General features: G+C 57.3%; 10 protein-coding genes across 10 annotated transcripts; all 10 read right to left on the bottom strand.

Annotated features, from left to right (window-relative positions):
- Positions 1-69: 69 nt before the first annotated feature.
- LBRM_35_1230 (putative ribosomal protein L24) lies at positions 70-444 on the bottom strand (the record flags this gene model as incomplete). The annotated part of the gene is made up of 1 exon (XM_001568695.1): positions 70-444. The coding sequence occupies one exon, from the start codon at positions 442-444 to the stop codon at positions 70-72; it is 375 nt and encodes a 124-aa protein (XP_001568745.1).
- A 928-nt stretch (positions 445-1,372) lies between these two features.
- LBRM_35_1220 (hypothetical protein, unknown function) lies at positions 1,373-1,831 on the bottom strand (the record flags this gene model as incomplete). The annotated part of the gene is made up of 1 exon (XM_001568694.1): positions 1,373-1,831. One exon carries the CDS (start codon positions 1,829-1,831, stop codon positions 1,373-1,375), a length of 459 nt encoding a protein of 152 aa, XP_001568744.1.
- A 1,390-nt stretch (positions 1,832-3,221) lies between these two features.
- Positions 3,222-4,955, bottom strand: LBRM_35_1210 (conserved hypothetical protein; the record flags this gene model as incomplete). The annotated part of the gene is made up of 1 exon (XM_001568693.1): positions 3,222-4,955. One exon carries the CDS (start codon positions 4,953-4,955, stop codon positions 3,222-3,224), a length of 1,734 nt encoding a protein of 577 aa, XP_001568743.1.
- Positions 4,956-5,651: 696 nt separating this feature from the next.
- LBRM_35_1200 (putative ribosomal protein L24) lies at positions 5,652-6,026 on the bottom strand (the record flags this gene model as incomplete). Its single annotated transcript, XM_001568692.1, has 1 exon — positions 5,652-6,026. One exon carries the CDS (start codon positions 6,024-6,026, stop codon positions 5,652-5,654), a length of 375 nt encoding a protein of 124 aa, XP_001568742.1.
- A 556-nt stretch (positions 6,027-6,582) lies between these two features.
- On the bottom strand, positions 6,583-9,618 carry LBRM_35_1190 (conserved hypothetical protein; the record flags this gene model as incomplete). Its single annotated transcript, XM_001568691.1, has 1 exon — positions 6,583-9,618. One exon carries the CDS (start codon positions 9,616-9,618, stop codon positions 6,583-6,585), a length of 3,036 nt encoding a protein of 1,011 aa, XP_001568741.1.
- A 1,080-nt stretch (positions 9,619-10,698) lies between these two features.
- LBRM_35_1180 (RNA editing complex protein MP61) lies at positions 10,699-12,495 on the bottom strand (the record flags this gene model as incomplete). The annotated part of the gene is made up of 1 exon (XM_001568690.1): positions 10,699-12,495. One exon carries the CDS (start codon positions 12,493-12,495, stop codon positions 10,699-10,701), a length of 1,797 nt encoding a protein of 598 aa, XP_001568740.1.
- Positions 12,496-13,687: 1,192 nt separating this feature from the next.
- Positions 13,688-14,548, bottom strand: LBRM_35_1170 (conserved hypothetical protein; the record flags this gene model as incomplete). Its single annotated transcript, XM_001568689.1, has 1 exon — positions 13,688-14,548. One exon carries the CDS (start codon positions 14,546-14,548, stop codon positions 13,688-13,690), a length of 861 nt encoding a protein of 286 aa, XP_001568739.1.
- A 1,119-nt stretch (positions 14,549-15,667) lies between these two features.
- Positions 15,668-20,686, bottom strand: LBRM_35_1160 (conserved hypothetical protein; the record flags this gene model as incomplete). Its single annotated transcript, XM_001568688.2, has 1 exon — positions 15,668-20,686. One exon carries the CDS (start codon positions 20,684-20,686, stop codon positions 15,668-15,670), a length of 5,019 nt encoding a protein of 1,672 aa, XP_001568738.2.
- Positions 20,687-21,324: 638 nt separating this feature from the next.
- Positions 21,325-22,971, bottom strand: LBRM_35_1150 (conserved hypothetical protein; the record flags this gene model as incomplete). Its single annotated transcript, XM_001568687.1, has 1 exon — positions 21,325-22,971. One exon carries the CDS (start codon positions 22,969-22,971, stop codon positions 21,325-21,327), a length of 1,647 nt encoding a protein of 548 aa, XP_001568737.1.
- A 2,714-nt stretch (positions 22,972-25,685) lies between these two features.
- On the bottom strand, positions 25,686-26,279 carry LBRM_35_1140 (conserved hypothetical protein; the record flags this gene model as incomplete). Its single annotated transcript, XM_001568686.1, has 1 exon — positions 25,686-26,279. The coding sequence occupies one exon, from the start codon at positions 26,277-26,279 to the stop codon at positions 25,686-25,688; it is 594 nt and encodes a 197-aa protein (XP_001568736.1).
- Positions 26,280-26,460: the final 181 nt, after the last annotated feature.

Raw genomic sequence — 26,460 nt, 5'->3', positions numbered from 1 at the left:
GCAACCAAGAGGAGACAAACAAAAACCAAAGACATACTGTACTTCATTGCAAGGCAAAGCAGTTGGGCTTCACTTCTTGGCGGCCTTGCGCTCGGCGACCTCCGCGCGGACGGCCTTGGCCTTGGCGGAGCGGTCCACCTTGCGTGTCGCGCGCACCTCCTGGATGTAGGACAGGTCGGCACCAACGATCGCACGCTGCACCCTCACCGCGCGAGCAGCGCGGCGGCGGTTCACGCGGTCCGTCGTCGTCTTGCGGTGGATGCGGCGGTACGTGCGCGTCCACGGAATAAACCTCGGGTTCTTCTTGCGCATGTACAGCGCGAAGCACTTCGGGCGCGAGAAGGTCAGCACCGGCTTCGTGGACAGGAACGCGAAGGGCACGTACCGGCGGCCGTGGCCGGGGTGCACCGCGAAGTGGGAGAACTCGCACTCGATCGTACGCATGGCGACTACGAGGCACCGAGAACAACCACAAAGCAAAAACCAAAGCACGAATCAAGCACGGTGACGACAGCGTATGTCGAGAGCGATGAAAAGAAAGCGAATGGGCAACGTAGAGTTGAGGGAAGGCATCGCAAGTGCACCACGAAGACGACACCGCAAACCCGAGAGAGAGAGAGAACAAGAAGGAAAGTCGATGTGTGAGAGTCACACACGGGCACCATCAGGCGCAATGATCACCACTACGGCAGCATAGATGCATTGGGAATTCCATTGCTAGTGAGGTCGAGCAGGACATTGCACAGAACCCCAGAACGGCACTTCTTGGGGGAAAGTTCTTCTCTTCTTTTGCGTGCCCTGACGGTAGTGACGGGAGATGCATTACTCCAGTAAGAACACGTCAATGCTGTTTCTCTGCGCTGCTTTTTTTGTGTGTGGGGGTGGAGGGGAGGCACACTCTTTCTCCTCGACGCGATTGGCGTGAAGGCACGTTGTACTGCATACAGTTGATTGGCCGAACCGAAAGACCAAGCGAAGAGGAAAGGCAGACAAAGACCCTGCGAGGCACTTTCTCTGCACGCAACACGATCGTTACAAAATGAAGGCCTCTCCCCCTCCCCCTCCCGCCCCCCCCCCAAGAAAAAAAGCGGCACGCACCACCATCGTAGGTGGCACCTTAGAAAGGCGATGGGGGTGCTGAAAAAAAAAAAAAAAACGGTATGGGGTAGACGCATATCCCACAGCTGAAGAGTCCCAGTGCGATTTCGCAGCAGCCGGAGAGTAACATCCACAAAACAACTCACACGCGTCAGAACATGAAGAGGATAGCAAAGAAGAGAGTAAGTCATTACTGCAGAAAGTGAGCAGAATTACCTCGAAGGATACGTTACCAACCTCATGTAACAGACGATCTTTTTTTTTTTTTGCATCTCTACAGATCCGCCGTACCGTCGCTGTCCATGCGTCGCGGGGCATGGAGCATGATCGACTTGAAGTAGGGGGAAGCGGAGCAAGCAGTCGGCAGTTCCTTCGCGTCAGTAACGCGGAGACACTGCAAGACCAGCTCTGACGTCATCTGATCTGATGTAAAGTTGCACTTGCCTTGAGGTATGAGTTTCACCATCGCGTAAGCAAAGCAAGTCGCTCGCCAGGAGAGCCACAGTTTGCACTCATGATTCTCGTTGCCCTCTGTGCGCGCCATCAAGCAGTCCGCGCGACCCAACCTGTCCGGTGGGCATTCTGTCTCGAGAACACCACGGCATGCCTCACTCAGAGAACTGAACTTTGTTTCAAACGGCCGCACTGCTCGCGAGGGTGTCAGAGCCGCGCAGCTCTGCAGCAGTACGCCGGCGATGATGCAGAACACCGTAAACGTGCGCAGGAAAGGCATCAGGGAGAATCTTCTGCTGGTGCTGCTGTATGTCTATGCGTATGTCTGTGTGAAGGGGGGGGGGGCGTGCGTGCGTGCCTTCCAGTGCTAGAGGGCTACCTCACCTTGTTTAATGGTCAAAACATCGAACAAAATGGCGCTCCTCTCCCCCAAAAAACTGTGAAAACAAAGCCTACAAGACCCAGCGGAGACTCACAAGGTGCGTAGGGGAAAATGATGCTGTCAATGCTATACCGAAACATACACAAAAATGGCAGCCCTCCTGTACCCTCGGCCTTCTCTCACTCCCGGTAGTAGCCGCTGCAGCAGGGGAGGTGATTCGTGTGAGAATGGGGAGAGGAAGGGAGGAAAATGTCACAACCGAAGTAGTAAGCAAAAAAAAAAAAACAGTGAACCACGGAAGGGTGGGAGGAGTCAGTACCACAGCCGTATGCGGTTGCTTCTTGGCGCCAGCACCAGAGGCAGTGTCTGTGCATGTGCGTGTATGCACGGTGTTCCAGTACGCAACAGAAGGAGCAACAAAGGGGAAAGGGAGAGGAGAATAGAGCGTTTCGCAAGCTGGCATGAGGGAGGAAAAGAGGCAATGTGAATAAGGATACTCACAAGCTAGAAAACGAGAGATGAGGAACGACGCAGCAGTGGTCATGTGGGAGAGTGGATGAGCCACTTACTAGTAGCTGCTCGGGGTCGTAGAGGTCCTTGACAGAGCAGACCACAATGGCACGTCCCACATCGCGTACACACCACTGCACTCAGAGTCTGCTCCTCTCCATACTCTGAGAGATAGCGTGAGAAGAGTTCTGTAGAGGAAGACTTCTTCCGTGGCGTTCTCACTATAGGAGGCGACCGACGCACTGGGGTTCTAAGCCTTCAATGCAGTTCTCTTTCCCTTTTTTGGCCAGCGGTTCCTTCATGACTAAGCCGCAAGGCAAGAGAAGGCGATTCGCTTCGGGGGGCAGAATCTTCCCCACGGGTATTTCAGACACCCTCGATATCGTTTGCAAGGGGAATAGCGGATCGCTGCCGTCAGCTTGCGCAATAGCAACTAGGGTGACAATCGGGCGGAGGATAGACGGAGAACTGGCCGCTTTGTTTTGTTTTTCGTTGGGCTACAGTCGTTCTAGTGTCGCCGCCGTTGCTGCTGCTGTCGGGACTCTAGAAAGGGAAGAGAGAAGTCTGGGGAAGGGAAGGAAGGGGGGGGGGGGGCAGCAGTAGCGCGTATTAGCGTACTAAGGCATCCCCCCTTCTTGTTAGGATTGCGATTACCCTCAAACATCCTGCCAGATGACCGGCGTTTCCGTCTTCACCGACACATTCAGCTCGCCTCGGCCTCCCTTCTTCCTCCCACCTCCTCCGATCTCGCTCACTCTCAAGCCGATCAGTAAGAGCTTCATCCGCACACCCGACGACGACGACAGAGGTTCTGCGTCAGAGCAAAGCCAATGCCAACCGGGATCAAAAAGTAAATGTTCTGCGCAACAAAGCCAATTACCTCACCTACGCCACTGGATGTGCTGGCGACGGTGGACGTCTTGGCGTCCGTCGCATCATGCGGCGGCGCCGTGAGGGGCTCTTCGTCCGCAGGTGACAGACCCGCGGAGTAGTAGAAAAAGCGCTCCACCGGTGAGGCGGCAGGTGGGTACGAGCGAACTACTTTCGATGTCATCTGCAGGAGCTTGTCAAGCGTGTGTACTTGCAGTGACAGCAAGACGGTGCACAACGGTGTCTGTGTAGCACGACTCTGCTCGAGAAAGGGGCTAACATATGTGCCCACCAGCGAGCTTTTGTTCCACCATGACCGCAAGTGTGCCACACTCCACTCTTCACGAGGGTCAAACATCTCCAGTCCGATGCACGAGTTGTGCAGTGGTATCGCATGGTAGTGCTGCCCTACTTGTAGCTGTAGCAGCGTGTCAACAATGTCGTTTACCCACTCTGAAGCAAAAAGCGACACAAGCAGGTTTCTCGGCTGCAGAGGCTCTGGTACTCCAGTAGCCGAGACAAGAGCTTTGAGGTACGCAAGGGCCGCCACGCTGTCACCGCTGCCCACGTCCACGTGTACCAAGTCCGGCGAAAAGTCGTGCAGTGTGTACGAGTCCTCAAAAACAGCGAAGGCAAAGGGAACCACCTCCACGGTACCCCATGTGGAGGTGCCCGAGTAAGAGTCATTACGCCGCACCCACTCCTTGAACAAGCGTCTTTTGGAATCCTCGGTAGGCAGCTGCTCCGCCTGCGTTTTTAGGATCGTGGCCAGTTGAGCGTGCTTCACGGAGGACCGGTAGCTGCACTGTTTGCATGAACTGCACAAGGCCTGCAGATCAGCATAGTCCAGCCGCCCGACAAGCGGCATGGCTGGCCTGTGTTTCAAACGGGTGGGCGGAAACTGGGGAGTCAATACACGGTGCTCCGCCAGTTCCCGCATTGCAGCCAGTGACTCACTTGCCTCACCAAATACAAGAGCAAAGTTGGTTATAGGGCGTGTGCGTGAGCCGAAGGTCGTAGCGCGGTAGGCGGTTCGATGAGTCCGCAGCGATGCCGTCGCGATTCGGTCAGACCACTGCTGGGCGACATACGGTGTCACGCATGACAGGGCGCTGCAGAGGTGTAGCACAGAACGTCGTCGTGTTGAGAAAGGGACAGTCCCGCCCTTCTCACTGGTTGTGTCATGCGTCTGCGTAGCGTTGTCAACTCCGTCGCGCAGAAGCACGGCGCTGTAGACGTCTGCTAATGCAATCACCCGCCGCGAAGGCATCTCCGTCTCCTTCCCATTATTTACCATGGCGCCGGAGCCACTGGCAAAAGGGAGATCGACTGAGAAAAAAGCGCCGAGGGCCCTGGACACGTACCTCGCGCTCTGCACGCCTGCCACGGGCACGACCAGTACAGTGTGTTTCTCCGCATCAACTACAACGGGAGTAAAACCTTCGAGAAGCTCCCTCTCTGTGAAATCCATCGGAGGTGTGCGATACCGCGCAGAGAGTAAATAGCTGCTGAACTGTGGGTCAAGCACAATCATCGACAGCACTACGGTAATCAGAAACACAACAACTGATAGTACAGCGTTGCCTACGTGGTAAATGCGGCGACCCCCGTGCTCCGTGGCCATTGTAGACGTCAGCGGCATCTCATCCGCGAATATTTCACACTCCTATGAATGGCAGAGGTGATGATGCCTGGGCAGAGTTCTGGGTTGAAGATCAAGCCAAGGTGCAGCATGAGGCACGCCTTCGATACATTAACTACAGAGAGAAAAATGCGCTGGCACCGTAATGCAGCTTTCACCTTCTTCACGCACCAGCAGCAGCAGCGCCAGGTGACACAAATACAGCACTGCAGTGAGAGAGGACGACCACCACAAAGGTGCAAAAGAGAGTGGGGGGTGGGGCTGTCGGTAAGGGGGAGAAGAAGAAAAGAAGGAGCGCAGCAGAAGAAGGTGGTGGCGGGCGTTGCAGACATGCAGGGAGAGAGGGGGGCACTGTCCACGATGGCAGAGATGTGCCCCACCAACACACGATAATCCCCAACAAAGCTGCAACGCAGAGAACGTGCGTCGCTGTGCGCAGTACATAATGGAAAAGGAGAACATCGGGGTCAACGCGACGCGCCACATCACACCAGCCACATCCGCGGTGCACGGGCCAGAGGTACACGTTTCTTGTCTCGTTGTTGTTGTTCGCCCTTACCGGCATCGCGCATACAAGACAAAATAAATAAATAAACACTTGGACAGCTGCAGTTTGCCGCAAAGTCCGCAGCCGCCTGCTCACATCAGCCAGTCTCCCTTACCAGATACGCCCAAGAGACATGAAGCAGTTGGGCTTCACTTCTTGGCGGCCTTGCGCTCGGCGACCTCCGCGCGGACGGCCTTGGCCTTGGCGGAGCGGTCCACCTTGCGTGTCGCGCGCACCTCCTGGATGTAGGACAGGTCGGCACCAACGATCGCACGCTGCACCCTCACCGCGCGAGCAGCGCGGCGGCGGTTCACGCGGTCCGTCGTCGTCTTGCGGTGGATGCGGCGGTACGTGCGCGTCCACGGAATAAACCTCGGGTTCTTCTTGCGCATGTACAGCGCGAAGCACTTCGGGCGCGAGAAGGTCAGCACCGGCTTCGTGGACAGGAACGCGAAGGGCACGTACCGGCGGCCGTGGCCGGGGTGCACCGCGAAGTGGGAGAACTCGCACTCGATCGTACGCATGGCGACTACGAGACACAAAGAGTAGAGCTGGAAAGAGTGATGGTGAGAGTAAACAGTGATGCCCCAGGAAGGAAGGACGGAATGAGGAAGGAGTAGAGGGGAGGGGGGAGGGGGGGGGCGCAGAAGAAAAAGTGAAGAGACGCGAATGGGGATGACAGGGGTATGGCTGAGTTTCTCGAGTGAGGCAGAGAAGAAACATAGCGGGGCTGGGGGCAGAAAGCACTGAGTGTTGAGTGGTAACAAACAGAGCGCTAGACGGAAACGGAAGTTCAGCCACTTTCACCAGTTGGGCCAAGCAGGGGGTCCATCAAGATTGGTAGTCGGCCTATGCGTGTGTTAGAAGCGAAAGGATTCACCACCCACCCATACGTACAAAGAAACGTCTCTCTCTCTCTCTGTGTTTGTGGTGAATGGGTGCCTCAATGTGGATACTGAAGGCTGAGAGCATCAATTAAACCTTCTAAACATTGTCCTCAAAGACCGAGTGCCGTTTCTCCCACCCCAGAAAGCGAAAGCTCCTAGCGGGAGTTGAAAGAAGTCAGGGCTGGCCGTCAGCTCAGTACGTGAAGTCGGCCTTCAGGCGGTTCAAGTAGCCAAACATGTGCGCGCGTGCCCGTGTCTCACGCACTTCTCGTGGCTCTTCCAAAGTTGTCAGGTACGGCTCCACCATCTCTAGTGCGTGCCGCAGCGGGGCCTCCCGCTCCCCGCGACGGTCCAGAGTCTGCAGAAAGGTCCCGAGGTAGTTGCAGGGAATAAAACCCCACATAGTCTGAACTGCACTCTTGTCGTCATTGACGTCAGTCGGATCGCTCGCCGCGGTTGAACCTCGGTCATCACGCCGTCGCCGGCCCTGCAATGATCTTTCCTCCTCATCCAGAAGAAGTGGCCGCGAGGGGGCACGGCGCTGCTTGAGTTCCGGTGGCTCGGTCAGGACAGGGAATCCGGCGGCCGTGAGATGGGGTACGCTTTGCACGTAAACTTCCCGCTCCATTGGAAAACGCCAATAAAGGCGCCGATAGCGGTCCATGCCAAGCGGCTCGATAATGGCGCCGTGGTCATTGCCATCCTGCAAGCTGAGCAATCGTGCATAGATCTCCTCGCGCTTGCGATCGACACCCTTGAGGATAGCTTCCCGCTCGGCCTCAAAAGTCCTCTCCGCCCCCTCCCCTGCGGCCTTTGCCTTCGCTTCTTGACAGACCTCAGCCTCGTCACCGTCCTGCTTGCCATCCTCGGCGTTGCTGGAGCCCTGGTCGTCCTCCGTCTTCACTGACTCGGTCTTTCGCTTGCTCCTTGGCATTTTTTTCGTATTGCGGGCAGTTGTGGTAGTCACTGGCGGCAACGTGCGCAACAGCGCCTTTAACTCCTTCTCCGCTTCCTCACGAATCTCCTTTAGCTTCTTCTCAACGTTCAACGTTTCATCTTCGCGGTCCTTCTCAAGACGGTCTGCTTCGCTGCGCACGCCGTCGCTGCTCAGTGCCTCTAGCACGCAGAACTGAAGCAGATTAAGGCGATCAATAACGTCGACGTTTCCCCAAGACGCCAAGGAACGTAGCTCTGCTATCTTCATCATTGTTATCTTCAGCTCCAGCAAGAACGGGTCTGTATCCACCTCCTCTTCCGCAACCGCCTCAGCGGCGCTTTCGACTCCCTCCGCCCCGGCAGCTGCTGGGTTCTCCTCGAGCCGTGAGCCCCCCTCTTCAGCTGACGTGTTGGCGTCGTTCCCTTTTGACGCAGAGGAAGATGGCGAAGACGATATCGAGGAGGCTACATCGCTCTCGCCGTCGCTGTCATCCTCCTCGTCGCTTTCTTCCTCATCCTCCTCGGTACTAGAGGCACGGCGTTGCTGCTGCCGTCGCTTCTTTTTGTTTCCACTTGACACTCCGACAAACTCGACAAGGGCATCGAACCAGTTCTTGCCGCGCGTCATGATACGCGGCGCCTCGGGAGAGCGGAAGCGCAGGTTATCTATCGAAACGTTGAGCAGACACTTGGTCACCTCCTCCATCAGCCCATTCGCGTCCTGGTCCTCACACTCGATTCCTTTCAGGAAGGTAGTAAATCGCATCTGTGACAGACTGAGCGCACGTGGCACTGAGACGAGCATGCCCCATATATACAGCGCCTTTTCAAAGAGTTCAGGAGTGCCAAGCGGTAGCTCCGCATCGTACGCCACGTACCCTAACGTAGACGGGGTGACGAGCGTGGTGTCTTCTTGAAGGTCTTCCTCGTACTCGTCACTGCCGTCGCCAAGTCGCCGCCGCATCAGCTGCCGCTCTTCCTCTTTTTTGCGCTCCAGCTCCGCCTTGGCTTCCGCCTTTTCAAGAACCCGACGCTTCGCCTCGTCGCGCTTGGCCCGTGCGGCATCACGCAGCAGCTGCTTCCTTGCCAACTCCTCCGGCGTCGGGCCCTTGAATGGCTCAGTCAAGAAGCCCTCAATGTGGTTGATGACACTCAGGCAGGCGTGGGCGATGGGGTGCAAGAGGTCCTCATCGAGCTCGTAGCGGCACTCCTCGTCGTTGCGGAATGTGTCGCTCGACTGCTCTAGAGCAAGCTGCACGGCATCCAGGGTGACCCCGTGAAACGGCTCTAAGGCTCTTTTGTCCGTCCTTGCTTCGTACTGTGCGCGCTCGGCATCCATGACGGCTTGTGCCATTCTGAGTTGCTTCTGAAGCGTGTCGAAGATGGGGACGAGGTCGTTGAACTTGGTCGCGAAGATATGCCCCAGCACCTGAATCGTGGAGTGCAGCATCGCGACGACCTTCTTTTCGTTGTTTGTTAGGCTGCGGAGGCGGCCCCACACTAGACCGCCGCCTCGGCCGGTGCGCAGACTCTTGAGCCCGCTAGATGGCGTTGGCGCATACGCAGCGGCGAGAGGAGTATTGTCTCCGTCCACCTCGATCTTCGCCACCTTGAGTGCCGCGGCATCTCCATGTGCGTCTGCGTTGGCGGCAGGGCCGTCGGTAGACTGTGAGCGCCGGCGACGCTGCCGCAAAGACCCTGTGGAATTCTGCGCGGCGCCACCGCCGTCCTCGCCTGTGGCCAACGCTGTCGCACCTTTCGACGTCGCTGGGCTGGAGGGGACGATCATCGGCTCTGGCGCAACCTTGCGCAGCATGTCCACCTTCTCCCCAGCGCCTTTCGCTTTCTGCCGGTGCTCCTTTTCCATCGCGTTCAGCACGCCTTCTAGATCCGAGAGATCCTTCAGCGATATGTGCGCCCCTGAGGCGTTCGCAAGAACGATGTTTTTAACACTTTGAAGGAGTCCTGTGTTGGTGGCAAACAGCACGACAGTGCGTACAATCGCGTCAGTGTTAATCTCGACTCTCTTGGCCGTCTGCGAGCGGGCGGACAGGGGAATGTAGCTGATGAGGTCACAGACGTAGACCCTCGCGGCGTGCAGGGCTGAGACGGCGTACTTGCCTCGCTGTTCCTCGCTTCGCTCGACAACAGAGAGTGACGCCACCAATGTCTCCTCCGAGGATGTGATCTTGTACGGCAGTACCTCCTCAGGCGGCAGAGAGTTGAAGTCGGTGACGGTTCCCTTAACGTCCGCCGCCTTATACACTTGATAAGGTGACCGAGCGGTGATCATGAGGAATGCAGGCGCCCTTTCCAGTTGACACGACACACGTTAGCTACGAAAGGTACAACAACAACAAAAAAAAAACACACAAAGAGGAGCGCTTCAGTGAAAAATACCAGCGACGAAGCGACAACTCTGAGTGGGCAGTGTAGGCGTATGTCTGCGGAATGGAGAAGGCGAAAGAGCGAGAAGGCGTATAAGAGGCAGTGAGTCTTGCGGTGACGTGAATGAAGATGTGTTCCTCTTCCAGCCTTCACCGGGGGCAGCACCACTGAATGCGAAGCAGGAAATCAACTACTGATGCGTTCTCTAGGGTGACTGTGCGGGTGTATGTACGGAGTGGGGAGGGTGGACGTGTATGGTGTGCGCATGTATGGGGAGGATGATGAGGGAGGGAGGGGGAAGGGGAGGGGGTGGTGTGTCTGATAATGGAAAGCGGGTACGAAAAGGGGATAGGACCGAGGCGATTGCGCGTCACTGTCTCGTGCGAAGTGCGCGTGCCTGCTTGAAATTCTATGCTGCGGGAGGTGCAACCGCGCACAATGAAAGGGAGAAAAGCAATCAGGCATGGCATTTGACAAGAATTGACGTCAGAGGATGGGGAAGGTACACAATAAAGCACAGGATAGGCGTGTGGCGAGAGCGCTTGTTACCCTTTCCTCTCCTGCGCACACCCACAAGCGCACGCGCAGGCGCTCGACAAAGGGCGAGAGGAGGAGGAAGAGGGAAGCGCTGCATTACAATAGAGAGAGTAGCTGTGGAACACGTCTCTCCCTTTCTCTCTTTGTTTTCTGTGGCCCCCATTTATCGAGTGCGGCCCAGGCGCTTCACCCGCTCGCGCGTTTCAGGGCAAAATCACCTCTGCTCCAGCTGAGGTACCCACTGCCCCAGCCCGCGTCTTTTTTTGCGTCGTTGCTGTTCCGTACAGCTGTGCACGTACTCGTGGGTCTGCCGCGGCACTAAAAGGCATTCCTCGTGCTTCTGGCAACTACTGACCCGCTCGCCCTCTCGCAATCCACCACAGCAGAATTTGGGGGAACAAGACCAAAGAAAATGAAGGGAGAAGGAAAGAAAACACATGTGAGGAGCTTAAATGAGCTCTGGGATAAGCTCTTCGTCCTTGAGACGTGGAACTGACAAGCGAACGGGCTCGCGGTCGACTCGCGGTTTCATTGTTGCACTTATGCCGAGACCGTCGGCAACGACTCCCCTCTCGACCACCGCTGCTGCGGAGGCATACAGGGTCGACCAGCCGGCATTCCCAGCCTTCCTCATCTTCAGCGTCATCGTGCCATCGCTCTGGAGGTGCGGCATGTAGTTTGGGATCACGGACAACTCTTCCCGCGCAAAAGCCCGCGGCAAAAGCCCGCCGATCGGAACCACGCGCTTGAAGTTGTCGTAGTTTGTGGACTCGAAGAAGAGCGCCGCATCGGAACCCTGCCGGTGGGCGCGCTGCGAGCGCACCTTCATGAGAGTCACCGTGGGGGCAGGCATCGCCGGTGCCCCGTAGCCTTGCGGAAGGCTATGGTCTTCGCCCCTGTCAGTCCAGTCACCGTGGCTCGCCTTCATACCCCAACTCCTGATGTTTGCACCAGCCGTGGGGTTTAGCGCGGCATCTGTTTTTACAAACTGCAGGTGGTTCTCTCGCATCACACGCTGTAGCATGCCGTTAATGTAGGAAATGTGGTAAAGAAAGAGCTCAATGGCCAACTCATACAAAACATGTTGCACCAGCGCCCGCAGCGTGTATATGTCTCTCGTAAAAGGAAACACCAGGGGTGAGGTGCCGACATCGTGCTGCGTGCTCCACAGGTACATCTGCAACTCCGCGAAGAGGGTCTCGACAATGTCACTCTTAAATTTGCTCACTACCCTCACGCTGGAGGCGAGCTGTTGGAGGTCGAGATGGTCGTAGCCGCGTGCTAGACCATCGTTGCCGTCCATCACGAATTGGAAGCACGTTAGCTTTCCTTTCGCGCCTCCTTCGTGAGGAGGAAAGGTACATGAAATGACACTGTTCAGGATATACTTGACCACATTGTCCCCAACGAACTCCAGTCGCTCAAACTCCCACGAGCGCGCCGAGTTGATGGACTGGCTGTCACTTACGTTGAACGTCTCCACGAGGATGCCGCGGTCTTTCAGTAGCTTCAATAGGTACAGAAGACGTCGTTTGCGCTCGTGGGGGTTGTTGTGGCTTAAAGCGGGAATCCGATGAAACGCGGCGCACGAGTTCAGCCGCTGCCACCACATCTCTATTAGTTCTTCGGGAGTTCCACAATACGGGCGAACAAGCTCCAGCAGCATGCCTTCCCTCCCAGCGTGCGGGATGCCGTTGGTATGGACATGCCACTGTGTGAAGGTTTCATTGCACAGCTTGCAGCGTTTGGCATCAAAGTCGCAGAACATATCGAGAAACCGGCGAGTGGTGGTGTCGACGCTGACCATGATGTTCTGACTCCCCCTTGCGCTGACGCTGTAGTCGGAAAAATCGCGTCGAAAAATGTTGAGGCGCTGAAGCGGGTCACCAGGATCTGGCGTGCGCGGCGCCACAAGCAGCGGTCCTCCCTCTCGACCCAGCGCCTCGCGTCGTTGTCGGCGGTGACAGACACTTCCACCATCCGCCCCATCACGGAACACATCCACCGGAGTGGCAAAGTTATAGTACACGGGGGCTTTTTTGCCGGACGACCTGATGATGCTACTGCCGCTACTGCCGATAGATGCAGCAGCAACATGAAGTGCAACACTGCTGCTGGAAGTCACATGGGTCAGTCGCGGCAGATGAGGGCTACCTGCTCCTCCTGGTGTTCGCCGCACATGGCCTGCAATCACCCCCGAGGGCAGCCACTGGGAAAGGGCCCTATTTAAACTACAACAACTCATGCTACATCGACAAGCCAAATGAAAGCCAAACAAGCTAACAAGAAGCAGCTAGGAAGTGAGACGAGAATGCGAAGCAGACAGCACTGGGGTCTACGCAGATGTGTCAGTGAAGCGGACGTCTTTCCTCGGAGAGGAATTAGAGATTCGAGGTAACGGAAGACCACAAGTCCTGAGCGTGGAAGGAGGATTCCTGAGAAGTTGCAGCTCTAGCAGTTAGATGTGTGTGTGTGTGTGCGGGGGGGGGGGTGCCAAAACACCTCCTCTGGGTGACCAAGCCCAATGTGTCCCCCACCGCTCCCCTGGCAGCGATACAGACGCAGTGCTGCTCAACAAAGAGACGCCGCTAACTATACAAGTCCTGACGCCCCTTCTCCTCCTCCTCTTCCCGTGTCAGGCGAGGCTTCCCGCAGTTGTACAGCGTGTGCACTTCATCATGAACGCAGCGCGCGCGAGAGAGACGAGTGAGCAGTGGGGGGGGGGGGGAGAGACCCAGCAAGGAACGGTGAAGAAGGCAGCAACGGGGAAGTTATGCAGTACTCCATCGCATGAGAAAAAAAACGCCGTGACTCCCACTCCACTTCCTCACATAGGGGAGTGTATGGGACGATGGAGACGCACAGCTGTGTACGGTCTCATGAGCGAGCGGCCACCACGAGTTATCAGGAGGAGCCTGCAGCGATCTTCAAGCTGGAGCCTGTGCGCAGAGGAGGCCAAACCGACATTCTCATTGACCCTACGTGGCTCCAATACTGGCTTCTTCTTGCCTATGCCTCATCGTAGAACGAACGAGACCCATGCCAACGCACGCGTGTGCCTACGAGCTCACACAGACGCGCACACAGACAAGCAAAGGACAACAACAACACTCCCAAAAAAGAACAAAGCAATTCGCTAGTTTACATAGCCGCCAGCGATGTCCACAATGTGGAGCAACACTCCTACACAGGCGGCAGCGGACATCAACCCAGTAGTACCGCTGTTGCCGGCACAGTGGCGCGCCTGTCAACGTTGAAGAAGCGGGGGGAGCGGGGGGGCGGAGGACATGGAGTCAGACGTGGTGGGGGGCCACGAAGTAAAAGGAGAGGAGAACGTTACAGTGCCAAAACGAAAACTGAATAAGCAAACAGAGGCGCTCCTTTTTTAGCGCCTCTGCGCTCCGTTTGGTTATGTCCGTGGCCCCACGTCCATTGGGTCACTTCCTCTTTGAGGACCCCTTGGAGCTCAGCCGACCACGACTGCCGCCACTCTGCAGTTCATTCACTTTGGCCTCAAGGGCGGTGAGTTTCTCCTCGATGAGGTCTAGACAGTCTGTCGACTTCTTCGACACGGCATCGCGAATCTCCTCCAGCTGTGCGCGTATGCCGGCCTTCAATGTGAGACTATCAAGCGTGCCGGAGCGCTTTTGCTCCTCCGAGAGCGCATCGGAGGCGATCCACTGCTCCTCCATCTCGGTCTCCTCAAGCGTGCGCACCCTTTCCTGCATCTTTTCCTTCCACGCATCCTCTCTAATGGCAGCGGAGAGTGGGGGGAGCTGTACAGGCGGTACCTCGACGGTGTCGTTCAGCATTACTGTCCGAAGGGTCGCCACCTCGCGTGGCACAAAGCAGTACACGTACATTTTATAGTGGCGATAGTAGGTGCTCATCATGTACGTGTCGATATCTTGTACTTCTCGGACGCTGAACACCATTGTCGAGTACGGTGGACGGTGCACGCTGTGCCGAACCACGAGCTCTCGAAGGAGGTCGTACGAGTGAAGGCGGGAAAGGCGGTCCGCAACGCTTGTCTCGTGCACTTGATGCACGATGCCGAGCAGCGTACTTGTTTTGAATGGGGAAAACTGCGACGCCTTCGCAAACAGAACGAGGTGACCGTACAAATCGAGCAGCACACTCACCTGTGCCTCTGTCCGTTCGCCCGAGTGTAACAGCGCCCCACCGTGATCGCTGTCAATTCGCTGCATGACAGCTCGCAGCGCCTCCAGGTCTACGGCGCCAAGACACTCGCCCGTCTGCCGCTGGTCGACAACCTGCCATGTGAGGCACTGCGCCATGGGAAGGAAAAAAGTTAAACAAACCAACGTGAACTGAGTTTCTACCGTTGCTGTAATGACGCAACAGCGAGGCGGAGAGGAGCGTAGACAGAATACGACACAAGAGGGAGACAGAGAGTCGAACAAGGTACCAACGGCAGTTAGCATCTGCTCCTTGAGACTCACAACAAAGAGGCATATGCAGCAAGTCAAGGCGCGACAACACGTAGTTCTCTTTTATCAGACCAGCAGGGCACAGAAGGCATACGATATGGTCGTATATACACCGGATGTAAGAAGTGTCACAGTGCGAGCGTTGGGAGGGGGGGCGCGGGGGGGGGGGGGGGGTAGACGCCACAGTTTGAAGATCACATCCTCGTGACTACTCTCCTTATCATGTTAGGGTAACCGCACAAGAGCCTACGTCTCCTTTGATTTTCCTTGTGAAAAACAACACACGTCCTTCGCCTCTTCGTTCATTCTCTGTCTTTTTGTTTTGGTTGCGGTGGGTCTTTCAGCACGTACGCACACGAGATGCTACACCCCAGAGCTGCGCTAGGCACGCGCTACGGCAACGCGCAGGCTCAGTTGCCGGAGCACCGCCTCCTGACTCGTACTCGATCGGCCCACACACACACACACACGCCGCCAGTCACCTCCCTCTCCGGGAGCGCTCAGGCTCGCCACACCAGTAGGCAGTGGGGGACACGGGTGGGATGCGTTCGAGTCAGGTTCACGCCCCGCCCACCACGCAGAGGGTACAAGGGTGCTCACTGTCGCATGTCGCTCCGACACAACGCCATCCACAACCCCACCGCCGATATGCGTAGCGCTACATTGCGCCAACCACCCCCGCCCCCACCCCACGTCGTGGGTGCTTGACCCAGTCACCACCAGCGGTGGCTCGGCACTGGCAGGGAGAGGGAGGGGGGAGAGAGGGTACGGGGCCCTGGCTACCCCACACAGTGATGTCCCTCAGTCATCAAGGATGAATCGCGGTGACACACAAGCGAGAAGGTCACCAATAAGTGAGTTGAGTTACGAAACTCATTCACGCACATCTCGCGTTGAGTAGCGTCGCCACGAGTGGCTAAGTTGATGCCTTCCTCTTCTTCCTTTACGAATGGGGTCGTCTTGTTATCATTTTCCAGCATGCGACGTGAGCATCCTCTTTGTCATAGCTCGGAAGAACAAAATGCGCGCACGCGGCGCCAGTTCTCGTACTGTCTGCTGCACTCGGTCCTCCACGCAAGAGGCGTGAGCTGCGCCCCTTTCAGACAAAGTAGCCATGTCCAGCGCAGCATCCAGCCCATCACTATCGCTATTCTGCGAGCAATCTTCAGCTGCGTGAAGAGTACCCACGTTAACTGTTTCAGCGAAGACGTAGCGCAGTAGTGCTTTGAAGGCATCGTAGTACACTGATGCGCGCTCACTGTCGCCACCGATCGCCGTTGCCTGCAACGCTGCCGTGAGTAACTGGGTATAGTGCGTCAGTATTGTCTGTGTGGGCGAGGTTGGGAACGCCTCCTGCCGTAAATGACCGGCAGGGTCCACGAGCACTTGCGCTTTGACTCGCTGCATGTCTGGCAGTTCCAGTGCCTCGTCAACATGAGTCAGCGCCAGGCGCCATCGGCGACCCCGTAGTAGCAACCGCACCACTGCAAGACTACACTCCACATCCCATATCTCGCCCTGAACGGCGCGCACACGCATTGCTGTGTTGCTGAGGTTCATCGGTGACTTCGTTAGCAGCGACAAAATAGTGCGGGCCACGTCGCATGAGTACGTCGTCCCCGTCGCGTGGCGCTCCTCGATAGCGCCGTATGTTTGAAAGATTGCCGCCAGTGCAGAGTGCCAGTCGCTGTGCTGAAGAGCCACCGAGCACAGCAATGCTTCGCTACCGCAGTCGTGGTACTCCGCAACGCAGCGAGTCAGCGCTGCGGCCTCTCCTAGCAGCGACAGCGCCTCGATGTTCTGTTGGCGCCACCGCGGGTTCTTCTTTTCTTGTGGTGCATACATGGCGATCCAGGTGCGACGCCACTGACGGCCGACCTCTGGCCGATTCACGGCGCGGCTAAAGCGCAGAAGTGGGAGCAGCAGGCGCGCAAGTACAGCGCGCTCCTGCGACTCCACACTCACTAAATTCCACGTGCGCGCTGTCTCAGCGGCGTTGACAGTGGGGGCGCTGGGGTGCTGCGTCGCAGCCACTTCCACGTGTTCAGCGTGATCGACGGCGCTCCAGAAGACGTCGAGGGCCCTTAGCCACAAGTTGGGTGGGCCATACGTCTTGGGGGCGGTCTGGGTACCATAGGTTTCACGAGACGGCCGCAAACGACCTCCCTGCAATAGCGACACCCTTGTTACTGCAGGTGCCGTAGCGTTGGACTTCGCTACCTCCTGCGCCATGCGATCCAGCGTTGTGGCAAAAAAGTCCACAGTGCACGTGCCGCGGGCCAAAGCGATGTCTTTCGTCACGAGATGGCATAGTAGCCAGCAGGCATTACAGCCCGACATTGTACTCGCCAGTCGCTGCAGCGCTTGCCCAACATCAGCCTTCGTGCGCTCGCTGTTCAGGATCGTGTACAACGAGTCGCGGAGGCTGCGAGTAAGAGAAAAGTCGATGCCCACATCGCGTTCCAGTACAGCAACACCAGTTCCGACTCTCGCTTTCACGACACGCGTCGACGACGATAGCGCCGCAACGCGGGCGCAGCGCAGGCGAGCGGAGGTGCGCAGACGCGACCGCGGCGGCTGAATCCAGCGTTCCAGGTTATCCACATCACGGCGGCTAAGCCGATATCGTACTCGCTTCCCCAGTGCGCTAGAGCTGCTGAGGCACAGATGGATTCCTTGTAGGGTGCGGGGAGAGCATGTGGAGGTCAAAATTTGCCACACGGGCGACGGAGATGAGATCCGCCACACATCACTAGCACGCGAAGCCACCATCAACTCCGATGATTTGTTGAAGACTCGGACAAGAAGAGCGCAGAGTTCGACATCTTGGTCGGCCATGGCACCAAACATGACCCTCTCGTTCATGCAATTAATATCGAGCTGGCGCACAACAAGGCGTATCGTGCTCGCAGTCGCATTCGCGAGCTCCTGCTGACGCCCCTCAATTGCCCACCGCCACGGCGCCTGTTGGACATGCTCCGCCGTAACTCTCTCCAGCACCTTCACCGCGAACTCCACAAGGAGGACCAGCACCGCGCCGTTCCATACCTGGGAGCCGAAGCGGCGCTGCTTCGGATCCGGTGGTGCACAGAGAAGCTGCACGAGCTGCAAGAGAGTGGTGGCCAAAAGGCACGACATGTATGCCCGCTCCGGTCCCGACGTTGTGTATGCCGTCGACACCGGCGGCGACTCCTTGTCGTTGTGTGCCTGCCGCGACACTGGTGAGCCACACAGGAGCTGGAACACACTAAGGAGACCTGCCGGACCGTGCACACTGCGCTCCAGAAACTGCAGGACCTCGACCAGAGACGCAGCATAGTTTGTCGAGGTGGCTGTCGTGAGGCGCAGCCAGACTGTCTCCTTGACAGCTGCACAGCACAGGGCAAACACATCCATCATGTCGCTCAATAGAGGCGTTGAGAGCGAGAGAGATGATTGAATTGCAGTCTGACTCGAGGGGGAGAAGCTCATTCCGCACATGAGAGCGGCCGACGATGTCACTGCTGTCTTTGTCAGCGCATCGACGGCGTGATTACTCTCGTGGTCTCTGCTGAGTTCGGGTATGCCTTTGGCATTCTCAACCCTGTAGGCGCCTGTTCGAATGGACTTGGCCAGTACCTCTGAGGCGCGGTGGTACTGCAGAGCCTGCAGCACTGTCTGCCGCAAGGCATCAAGGGCCAGTTCGGTGCTCGAGCACACCTCTGTCATCATGAGCGTGAGGTCGCCGCGAATCGCTCGCAGCGCGGAGGAAGAAGTTAAGTAGTCTGCCGCCTCTTCACTCAGCGCAACAAACTCGTCCGGCCGTGATGCCTTTACGCTGCAGAGGTGGCTCAGCCACAGAGCGTGAAGAGCTGCTGTTGCGGCTGTCGCCGTAAAGGGGGCTTCCGCCTTCGCTCTCGCGTCGTGTGCCAGCCGAGGCAGCATCACGCGATGCATCCACTCTTCAACCAACGCCTGGGTCTTCCACGGCTGCGCAGGGGCAGCCAAAGCCATGAACAGAATAGATCCACGCAGAAAGCAGTCAGGTGTCATAGAAAGCGCTCCGGCCGCCCCCGCACCTCGATGGTTCGCCTCCCGCAACGTCAGCCTCAGAAGAGCAAGTGCGCCCTTCCAACTTTGCACTTCACGAAGCATCGACTGTAGAGCAAAAGCGACGCCAGTGGGAAGGGCCAGACCTTCTGCCGCCTGACAGGGCAAGTTCCCATCACCCTTGCTCAGTCCTATGGGCCATGATGCAGATATGTAGGCGCCTCGCACTAGCTCTAGAGCCTCCTTCCAGTAGAGTCTCTCAACAGACCGTGGCTGTGGCCGTCGCGAGGAGCATCGCAAGGGTCGCCGCGGCAACGCTGTGTTTGGTTCGGTTGGGCTGCGATGGTCTCGCTGCATGGCGCCGAGAGTGAGGAGGTGCAGGTGTTCCAGAATCGCTGCCATTTCTATCCTCTGTAACGGTTGCCATGACGGCGCTGCGGTGTCCATGTGCACCCTGTTGTTGGCACTCCAACACGGGTCTTCGCTGCTGCGCGTCGATCGTGTGCTTGGCTGTCCATCATCTTCCACCCCGTCCAGATCTTCTAGTGTCCCCATGGAGGCTTCGTAAAGGATCCATCTCTTGATCCACTCTGGCTGCTGGTGAAAAGCCACACGGCGTGCAATGGAGCTGGGTGGCTGTGCTTCGCTATCTGCTCTTCTGCGGTCCCAACGGGAGGCACAGGAGACGCCGACGTTGCTGCCCTCCGCAATGTGGGTCGCACCAGCCACATGTGCATTCCAAGCTGTGTCCCCAGTGCTCTCAGTGGCACCAGCACTCACACCCGCAGGCCCCTCCTTACAGAACGCAGGCGCACCTGTCTTCCTCGCCACGGTGCCCATGCTGCCCATCTGACATGCTAGTGCCTCGCCGCTTCCCTTCCCGGCCTTGTTATGCTGACTTTGGTCTGAACTGTCTGCTGGGTGCACTCGTGTAGTAGGCTCGTGGAGCTGCTTGCGTCGCCGAGTCCCAATTTTCTTGTCGTCTTCGATCACTGCGGTCTTGGCCGGCTTGCGCAGCTGCCTCTCTTCTGTCGGTCCAGGGCTATCGTACGTCAAGCTCGAGAACAGCAGCAGCAGATCGCTTTGATGCAGCTGCATCCCGATACCCATGAGTCGGTAGTAGAAGTTCACCGCCGCCCCCACCGCACGGTAGCGAAGAAGGGAATGAAGAAAGTAGCGCACTTGAAGAACTATCGACTCCGACAGAGCAGATCCAAAGACACAACTGCGATGCAGTGACGTCCACATCGCGAGCAGCAACGCCGCATCTTCCTCGTGCGTGTCCAGAAAGGTTAGCAGAGGGTCCTCTATGGAGTGCGTACCCACCGCAGAGCTGTGCATGCTACCAGGGGTAGCAGAATCGACAATTGCAGCACCGGTGGAGTCTGCCCGCGGACTTGCTCGTGTGCCACCATCTGTCTCACACTCCACCTCAGCCGTGGTGCGATCCCGCCTGGGTGAAGGAGAAGAACTGATCACATCTGGGACTTGCTCTGCGCCACGTTTCGTCGTCTTTGCGAGACCATCTTGGGAGACTCCGGAGTGCGGCACACGTACAGAAGTGCGCGGCGAGGCGGTGATCATCGCTGAAGCTACCTGCGGCGGTGTCGGCACAGAGCGGGGCGACCAGTATTCTGATCGGTATCGCCACAAGGCACCCCATTTGCGCTGTCGTTGCCGCATCTGTCGCTGCGAGAGTCGCGGGCACAGTACTGCGGAGTCAATCCTGGAAAACAGCATTGAGTGGGAGGTTACCGGGCTGGCTAGTGGTGATGCGGAGGGCTGCTGCTCCAGTGGAGGCGCCGTGTAGTTTGTCGTCGCATTCTCTTGACTGTTATGGGCCGTTGTGCTCAGGCTGCGCCACGCACGATAGGAGGCCGATGCCGCATCACGATAGAAAGAAGCGGTGTGCGAAGGGAGGAGAGAGCCAACGGTACGAAGCCGCAGAGGACGCATTCAAGAGTCCTTTGATGACCACATATGAACGGAAGATGATGCGCCGTCGAGCACAAGGGATACTGCAAGAGAAGAAAAACACGGCAGTGAGGTGGAGGAAAACAAAGCTGTGCAGTGGGGGCGCGGGGGAGGGAGGGACGGAGGGCAAAGTACAGAGAGGAAGCGAGAGAGACTGAGGCAGACTACGTCGCGCCGCGCGTTGGAAGGTGCGAGAGAGCAAGAGGGTCACCGACTACCACCCCCGCTATGAGCAGAAACTACTGAGACGTCCCGTCTGCACTGAAGGGCAACAGAAGAAGCTGACAAGGATGCAACAGAGAGAGTATGTAGAAAAGACGGCAATGCCCCTCTTTGTTTCGCCGCCAACATGGGTACGGAGGCGGAATGGAGAAGGACAGACAGACAAATCGTGGCACACACACACACACACACACACACACACACACGTCTGGATGCCTGTAAAGTGTGCGTGTGTGTGCCTCGTAAAGCTTATCACTTCTCAATGAGCCCGTCCTGCCGAAGAACCTACGCCTTGCCTCTGCCTGCACGCCTTGAAGAAGGTATGCTGCGCGCCCCAAACTCTATGCACAGCTGAAGCACACAAGTCGGTCCTTGACGTTAGGTGAAATCCAAACAGCTCACTTACTTTTGGCAAGACGGCGGCGATACACAGAGGGGCTGACGATCTGAAAGACACGCCGAACCACCCTGGCGACGAGGTAGTTCGCGGCTAGCAAGAATGCGCCAGACGCGAGGCACACTGTGAGCTGGCAAGGGCGCATCAAGGCAATCAAACTGCATATCCAAAACCGCACCCCGCGCAGGTGTATCAGTAGCACAATAATCGGGAGAAGCGGCGGTACAACGAGCTCGAGGAGCGAGATGAGCATGTACGCCTGCCGCGCGCAGTTCGACAACGACGTGGTCATGCCGCAAGGTGAGCAAGGCATTGGACAAAGCCGACGGGCTCGCACTCGGGAGAGAAGCCGCTCCTTCAGCTCCTCACAGAGCCAAATGAAGGTGGCTGTTGCAAGAACACATATACCGTACGGTGCTAGCACGTGCACCCGCCACTCTTGCTCCAGTAACCCAGTAAGAGGTGCCGTAACGCTAAGGGAGGGGACCGCCTCGACGAGCCCAGACACGTTGTCGCCAAAGCGTTGCTTGGCTATCAGCTGAAGCGCGAAAAGTGTCGCCTCGGCGTTCGGAAGCTGCCCCCGTCGCACAACACCCTGGTACACCTTGCTGTACTTCTCCAGCGTTGGCCTCACCTTGTGCAGTACAGACTGCTGCTTGAGCAGCCGTTTCAGCTCCGATCGCTTTGCCTCCGTAGACTCGTCGTTCGTGACAATCGCCTCGCGTGTTGCAGTGAGCGACGACGCCACCCAGCTGAGCGCTGCATCAACCAAAGGCTCTACCAGGGTCGCCACCGCGGTGGCCACCGTCTTGCTATCCTCGATGGTCGTAGAGAGGAGCTGCAGCTGTGACTCTACCTCGTCGTTCGATGCTGCTGGTGCCACCCCGTCCGCGAGCCGGAGCTTCCACAGATCGCGCACATGGCCCACCTCGCGCTCCATGAAGGGCACCACCTCGGCATCGAGCACTAGGGGGAGGCGAAGGAGTGCACGTGGGAGCGATGGTAAAAACCTGGATGGTGCCGCCGCGCTTCTGTTGGTGAGCGTGTGAGAAAAGTGCCGTTCCACGAGGCCCAGGAACTCCTGATCATTCGTGCCGTTACTTCTACCAGTCGACTGGACGAGATGCCACATAGCCGCTATTTCGTTTTCCACCAACACACGAGCATCAGCAGCCTCTTCCGAATCGCTGAGGTTGTAGAGCGACTGCTTTCTCAGCCTCTCGGCGTGGCGTCTCCGCACGTTTCGATCAGCGAAGTAATCTACAATGGGCAGTGCTGTTGGGTCGCGTCCTTCACTGTTCCCCTGATTGGCTGAGGTGTCCGTCTTTTCACCTCCGGTAGAGTAGCGGCCCAGATGCTGCCTCTGTCGATACTCTTGCAAAAGACGCAGTTCCGCCTTCCACTGCAGCCACTGCCGACTCGCAGAGTCTTCGGAGCTGAAAAAGGAGGCCTCTTCTCCAGGATTAAAGCTGTACATCCATTCCCCAGTGCGAAGTCGCAGTCGCCCAAAACCCTGCGCTTCTGGAAGCACGCCAGGCTCGATGGTCACCGTATGTGATCGGGTGTCATGAGAGAAGACCGTGTCAGCAGCAACTAGAGAGAGTAGCCCGAAGGCAGCCACGCAAGCGAGCCAAACCAGTATCCGCATTATGAGCATCTGTACGGGGTATAGTCTCCGGAATTCATGTCTAAGACACTTGACTCTTCCTCAGCCCTTACACGCACTTCCAATGTCTTTGTGACGGGTTTGAATGAAGAGTGCGGTGGCACTAAACAGAAGACTACCTGCGTGGTCAAGTGTGCGTTCTTGTGTGTGTGTGTGTATAGATCTGACTGATAGTGATACGCTTCTCTGTAACGGAGTCCTTTTAGGTGTACCATGTGGAAAAAGGCCACGTCCGCAAACGAACGAAAGACAGAATGGAAAACGGTGGTGCGTTGTAGGAGACTAACGGCAATACTAACGAAGAGTAGAAATCGAGAGGCGAGCGAGAGGGTGGTGAGAAAGCCTTCGCACTCGAGTGGAAGAGAAGAATGCTGAAGAAGCGAAAAAATCGTGGCGCGAGGGTTATCAGTAGGAATCAGGTGAAACCGATGAGTAGTAGTACTGTGTTTTTTTTTTTTGATAGTATGCTCGCATAGCCAGGGGATGTCTTGATTGCGAGAAGCGGTAGCAATACTGATTTGTATGGTAGGTGATTGTCAGCTGAGACGCACATAAGAGGCGCCTGAGTGAAGCACGAAAGCTAAAGCAGACGGCACCCGCACACCGCTGACACCACACCTGTAAAGGGAAAGAGCTGTAAAGAGAAGCCTCCGAGGTGTGCCGGATGGAATATGGAAGAGAAAGGGGTCACAGCGGCGGTGGGAGGAGCGTCATCCTCAACGCCAATAGGACCTCTCGGCCCGCCCCTCAAGGAGGGGGAGGGGGGAAGCACCTCTAACCCCCCCCTCGCTTTTGGTTGATGCACCACGCAATAGAGTTCAAGAAAACCCGCCTCCTAAAAAGGTCACCATAACACCATAGAGGCCCTCACGACCGACCCAGTAGGCGACAGTTGAGGGGAAGAAGGAGCGGTGGTGGAAGAGAGAGAGGGAGAGAGACACACGGACAAACAAGCATCGCGGTGTAGGTGAACCAAAAAAAAACACACACATGCTAAGGGCTAAGGAACGAGGGAGGAAGAGAGAGAGAGACCCAAAACCAACGACCCTCCTGCCCTCATCACGCACACAAACACGGATGAAGGGAGAGGGGGGGGGGGAGGGCGACGATACACATTGAGCAGAAGGAGACAAGGGCAGAAGCAAAAAGACAGGCGAAGTCGTTATGTCACATCCCGCCTGTACACACACGCACAGGGGGGGGGGGAACGGCAAGGGAGAGCAGCAGTGAAACAAAACACCACTAGGCGCACGGTAGGCAAATATGAAGAAGATGCAGATGAAGCGGGCAATGGCACCACAGGCAGAGGGACCTGCGAATCAGCAGAACTTCAGGAGCCCATCCTAGGCTGCTTCGCCTCGTGCCACCAGGCTTAGGGGAGACTGTGCACAGCTCACTCGAGAAATACAACCGAGACGACGTCCGTCTCCTTGAGGAATTGGTCTCAGCTGCCTTTTAAGTGCTGGGGGTAGTGATTCGCGCCGTCCATCACGCTATCCACTGTACCCTATGCGTGTGTGTGGCTCATTACGGAGATGACGTAGTACGTGTCTCCAAGTTCGAGTCATACGTCATATGCAAAGCAGTGCGGCTGAGAACTTTCGTCTACAGCCGGCACTCAAACAGCCAGGGCACGCACGCCCTCGAACAGCAATCATCGAAAAGAGATCAAAAGGAGGGCCGCGTTGCTTTCCTAAAACCACAGGCCCATCCAGCCATGGATACACTTCGGAACACGACAGCGCTGCGGGAGACATTGAGAGAGCGAAGGTCAACAAAAGCACAATGAATACGCCTCTGCGCGGCAGAGAAAAAAAAAGGTCGCACCACAACTGCGAGGGGAAGAGGAAAAGTGAGGAGAACTGCGCGCTATGGACGAGTAAAGGACCGCCGCAAGGGCACACTCCGCCAGAGGGCGTCTGGGAGCGGAAAAAAGCGTGAAGAGTTGAGGGTTTCGCGGGGCTGTCCGCGCACCTGAGTGCATGCAGGTGAGCCTCATCAGAGAGACTCTTTTTACAAAATATCCACTCTCCGCCACAGAACCTCAGCGCAGCACCACCCTGCTCACCAGCCTGCCACAGGGCCCGCCCGATCGCGCGGTGCGAAGCAGCGCTAGGCACGCGCTACGGCAACGCGCAGGCTCAGTTGCCGGAGCACCGCCTCCTGACTCGTACTCGATCGGCCCACACACACACACACACGCCGCCAGTCACCTCCCTCTCCGGGAGCGCTCAGGCTCGCCACACCAGTAGGCAGTGGGGGACACGGGTGGGATGCGTTCGAGTCAGGTTCACGCCCCGCCCACCACGCAGAGGGTACAAGGGTGCTCACTGTCGCATGTCGCTCCGACACAACGCCATCCACAACCCCACCGCCGATATGCGTAGCGCTACATTGCGCCAACCACCCCCGCCCCCACCCCACGTCGTGGGTGCTTGACCCAGTCACCACCAGCGGTGGCTCGGCACTGGCAGGGAGAGGGAGGGGGAGAGAGGGTACGGGGCCCTGGCTACCCCACACAGTGATGTCCCTCAGTCATCAAGGATGAATCGCGGTGACACACAAGCGAGAAGGTCACCAATAAGTGAGTTGAGTTACGAAACTCATTCACGCACATCTCGCGTTGAGTAGCGTCGCCACGAGTGGCTAAGTTGATGCCTTCCTCTTCTTCCTTTACGAATGGGGTCGTCTTGTTATCATTTTCCAGCATGCGACGTGAGCATCCTCTTTGTCATAGCTCGGAAGAACAAAATGCGCGCACGCGGCGCCAGTTCTCGTACTGTCTGCTGCACTCGGTCCTCCACGCAAGAGGCGTGAGCTGCGCCCCTTTCAGACAAAGTAGCCATGTCCAGCGCAGCATCCAGCCCATCACTATCGCTATTCTGCGAGCAATCTTCAGCTGCGTGAAGAGTACCCACGTTAACTGTTTCAGCGAAGACGTAACGTAGTAGTGCTTTGAAGGCATCGTAGTACACTGATGCGCGCTCACTGTCGCCACCGATCGCCGTTGCCTGCAACGCTGCCGTGAGTAACTGGGTATAGTGCGTCAGTATTGTCTGTGTGGGCGAGGTTGGGAACGCCTCCTGCCGTAAATGACCGGCAGGGTCCACGAGCACTTGCGCTTTGACTCGCTGCATGTCTGGCAGTTCCAGTGCCTCGTCAACATGAGTCAGCGCCAGGCGCCATCGGCGACCCCGTAGCAGCAACCGCACCACTGCAAGACTACACTCCACATCCCATATCTCGCCCTGAACGGTGCGCACACGCATTGCTGTGTTGCTGAGGTTCATCGGTGACTTCGTTAGCAGCGACAAAATAGTGCGGGCCACGTCGCATGAGTACGTCGTCCCCGTCGCGTGGCGCTCCTCGATAGCGCCGTATGTTTGAAAGATTGCCGCCAGTGCAGAGTGCCAGTCGCTGTGCTGAAGAGCCACCGAGCACAGCAATGCTTCGCTACCGCGTCGGACGCGG

This window comes from Leishmania braziliensis, chromosome 36 (assembly GCF_000002845.2).
Source record: "Leishmania braziliensis MHOM/BR/75/M2904 complete genome, chromosome 36".
Classification (NCBI taxonomy): Eukaryota; Euglenozoa; class Kinetoplastea; order Trypanosomatida; family Trypanosomatidae; genus Leishmania; species Leishmania braziliensis.
Note: the sequence above shows the minus strand (reverse complement) of the source record. Positions and strands in the feature narration are given on the sequence as shown.